At 38.8% G+C, this 3,954-nt stretch overlaps 1 protein-coding gene across 1 annotated transcript; it reads right to left on the reverse strand.

The window, feature by feature from the left end:
- Positions 1–1,192: 1,192 nt before the first annotated feature.
- LOC149178278 (uncharacterized) lies at positions 1,193–3,047 on the reverse strand. Its single transcript, XM_089423592.1, has 3 exons — positions 2,843–3,047; positions 2,421–2,704; positions 1,193–2,125 (listed from the first exon to the last, which is right to left on the reverse strand). The coding sequence occupies exons 1-3, from the start codon at positions 3,045–3,047 to the stop codon at positions 1,193–1,195; spliced, it is 1,422 nt and encodes a 473-aa protein (XP_089279718.1).
- Between the last annotated feature and the right edge of the window lie 907 nt (positions 3,048–3,954).

Consider the following 3,954-nt stretch of genomic DNA (forward strand, 5'->3'; position numbering starts at 1 on the left):
TCAAAAGGGTTTTTTTGCAATTAAGAGCCAAAGGGAAGTAGTTATGGATGGAAAGACCCAAGGGTAGTAGCATGTAATGAGAATTTTTTAGGTCAAAATAAGAACATCTCCGAGGAACAAAAGACGTCCAAGGACATCTCAAGTCAGCCTCTAGTACAACTGCCTCAACCATCAGCAGAGTAAACCCTTTCGCGAGAGGACAATGAATGAACAATAGTTATAATTCTACCTATAATTTCCGGTAAAAAGTGCAACAATGAGTCTAATGGTTATCATTCCATAGCGAGAAAGAACTTTCAAATTTTATCGAACCAATTGCTTTGGAACCCTCTAAAAAATTGAGGAAATGAGGTTATGTTGAGTTGTGATCGATAATAATATAGGATAAGTTGTTGTTCTTAGAACAAAGAGAATAAAAGAAGCCATAAATCATTCTAACATTTGAAACCAAGAATCTAAAAGATATATTTTCAAGATATAAAATCCATGATTTAATATATGAAACATTTGATATCAAATAGCAGATAACTACCTTCCCAGTTAAAATAATTTTTATTGATGGATAATTAAATTAAAATTATAAAAATTCTATTTGAAAATATCCTCATCTATTTAAATAAAAATATAACAATTATTTAAAATAAACAAGTTTGAGATGGAATTCTTAGGCTATCATCCAAAAAAACGTACTTGGTATTTTGCAAAGCTTCATCCAAAAATACGTACATGGGATTTTCCAAAATACATATACGAGATTTCCAAAGCTTTTCACAAGAATCACATCGTGAATATAAAGCGAATAGTGCCCTCGAGTCGAGTTGGCAAGAGGCTGCTACATGACATAAAACCTAATACCCACGCACTCTTCATCAAGCCTCACATTCAGGAATGTGAGTTCGACTTTGAAATGCATTTTCTGTGCTAGACAGTGCCGGTTTTCATCACGAAAGACATCAGAAAATTTTTGACACTAAACAACAAAATGCTTTCTCATTTGCGCCTATTAATATTTTGTTCAGTTGTAACCAGTGAGGTAAGAAAAACGACAAAACCCTCTCCTACGAAGGCTGAAACCCTTACTAAATCATACAGATGTTTCCAGCTTCAGATGGTTCTTTTCGACGAGTATCATATTCTGCAACCTTATCATCTTTCATAGTTCTTTTCCTTTTGTTTAAACATTGCAATGCCATTAAAATATACGCTCTCCGATATTCCATAGAGAATCAAACTCCCCTGGACGAGCTGCAGAGGGATCCAGTTCCAGTTGATAATGTGGCTGATCCAGTCGATTACAGACAAGAGAAGTCAATTCGTCATTGATGAAAGTACTGAAAAACGTAGCACTATCGGCCTCTTGAATAGGCTGAGCCGATATCTTTTCTGACAGGCTATCGCTAGCCCGCTGAAAGTTGTTCACACAATTACTAGCTCCCATAGTATTGTTATCGCTTAATGTTTTATGATATACACGAGAGCTAGAAAACTGCTCCACTGGGTTTCCAGACTGGCCAACTATGGGGTTAAACAACCCGTGTGATGACAGGAAAGCGGAAAAGTATGCATCTGTCGAAAGTCCCAGGGTTGAGGAATTAGATGGTGGAGGCATCTGTGAATTGCATAGTATAGATGGTGGTAACCCTGGCAGCTGACTGGCCGGCTGCTGTTCCAGTATTGCACTAATCTGATCGCGTTTCATAATCGATGTCGAGATAAGTGGAGCTTCAGGTATCATTTTCTTATAAATCATTGGATCATTCAGCAGGAGATTGGGTATATAAGAAGATTGCTTCATGAGACTAGCCATTCCTGATAGTCGATCAATAGAATCAGGAAAATAGGAGCTGCTACCACATTGAAACTGTTCGAGATGGTGTCCCGTTAAATCTGTCTCAGGTTGCATCGCTATGGAGAAGCAGGACACGTCTTCATTAACCTTTGCAGAAGTTCCCGATTCGCTTTCAGAGGATCTTATTTCCTGATCATTCTCTGTGGTTGTATTGCAAGGGGATTTCAAGAGAGAGGGCAAGGATGGAGAGCCCGGTAGGTCAAGAAATGCCAGCCCTCTGAAACTCTTTTTCCTAACAGCACTCTTCTTAAAAACTCTGCAAACCACCCATTCTTCCTGCAGTAATTCCAAGCACATACACATCAGGTATCCCAGGTTTTGGGTTAATTCCTCTCTTGCACCGACAGAGCTGTTTATAGCCCCGGTGGGGAAGATCCTGTATTTATTTAATGCCAAAATAGATAAACTTTTAAACCTAAACCTAGTATTATTTCCCTATATGAAAACATTCAAGCGGGTTTGCACTTTCGGATTATCTACCATTTCTCAATAAATCCATTGTTAGAGGAATGTATAAACCGTTACAAAATATAAAATAGATTAGAGTATAGTGTGAATTGTATTAACGTACATTGCAGCCCTTGGGCAGGGAACGACAGGAGAATTTGCTTTCGAGACGATATTCGTGCATTACCCAGCTTGTTTTCTGTCCTTTGGGAGCTCTGCCCTTGTAAAAAACCAGCGTTTTCTTCATTCCAACATGTGCAGATAATCGTGCACTGAAAACCACTCGATCCTTTCCTGTTGTTTTCCAGTATCCAGCATCTGTGGCTCTATTTGTGCGTATTCCTCTAGGATATTTGCGTTCCCTATGGCCGAAAAAATACCATTCCTTCTCTCCAGCTTTAGTTTTTCCTGCACAATTGTTATCATGAGTTGTTATAGCATAATACCTACTATATAAAATACACTTTCCTTGTGGCAATAGAAAATAAAGAAAACACTATTAAATCCCATTTTATCATATAATGGTGATACATCATTTACATGTACCTGGTAGATCCCAAGGCTCACACTTGTTCAAGTCGGCCTCTGCAATTGCACCGCCATAGAAGCTGCTGTCCAAATTTTTTTCGGTTAGATAGTAAGTAATGAGTTCCTCATCAGTGGGATGAAATCTAAACCCCGGAGGCAGCTGGCTGTGAGTCTCGGTCTTGCCCACATCATTCATCGGCTTCAAGGTCGACTGTCTTCCCATCTCAATATCTCCACCTGACACCATGAACAAGCGAAACTATTATATTCTATCTGGTTCGATCCACAGTATGGCAGTACCAAGCACTGTAGCCTGCTTGTCTTCAATGGCCTGTGTGACTATCTCTCGCAGCTCTGACTGTTGTTAGTATGGATTTATAGAAATATCTTCGTGATGCACTATTCCCAGTGGAAACAGAAAGGAGTTTGGATTCAGTGCTTAGACGGATTATCAAAAATGTAATGGTAATATCCCAATAAACCTTGGTATAAGAGTGCCATATTCAGAATATGGATTCAAACACATCAAATATATTCACGTATATATATACTTCTTAACAAAAACTGCAGTCATGAAAGCAGAAGTAAATAGGATTTACTGGTGCATAGCCCTTTCGTTCTTCCATGCACGACAAAATATTTCAGATAATCCAGCCCCGAGAAACAATTTCACCAACTATGATCCGAAATCTCGACCCACCTCGTCGATTACGCCTTTTATATTTTTATAATATAGTTTGCATTTTCATCTGGCCTCTTTTTTGGGGTCTATGTCCGTATTTGTTTAGGATCTACGCGACGTTAGGCAACTATTTAATGAGAAGGCTGTTGACTGTCAGCAATGTTAGGTGATGAGGCAACCCGACATATGTAGGTCTGAAACCTACAACCATGGAAAATGTAGAAATCAGCCAATCAATGGCCACCGCACAAAAAGAAAAAAAAGGGAGCTATTGTTCATTAGCCTGAGAACCTAGGTTACCAATAAACCTATACGATCCAGGTAAGCTATCTGCCTAGACTCCGTCCAAGTGATCTCAGGTTATGTCATTTGAGTATCCATCCGATCATCTCCACGTTTGTCTAAAGGTTAGGTAAATATTTTTGTGGATAGTATAATTCCTTTCACA

The sequence above is a fragment of the Pinus tabuliformis genome, chromosome 4_1 (genome assembly GCF_031772625.1).
Source record: "Pinus tabuliformis cultivar Carrire ecotype Pingquan chromosome 4_1, CPIR1, whole genome shotgun sequence".
NCBI lineage: Eukaryota > Viridiplantae > Streptophyta > Pinopsida > Pinales > Pinaceae > Pinus > Pinus tabuliformis.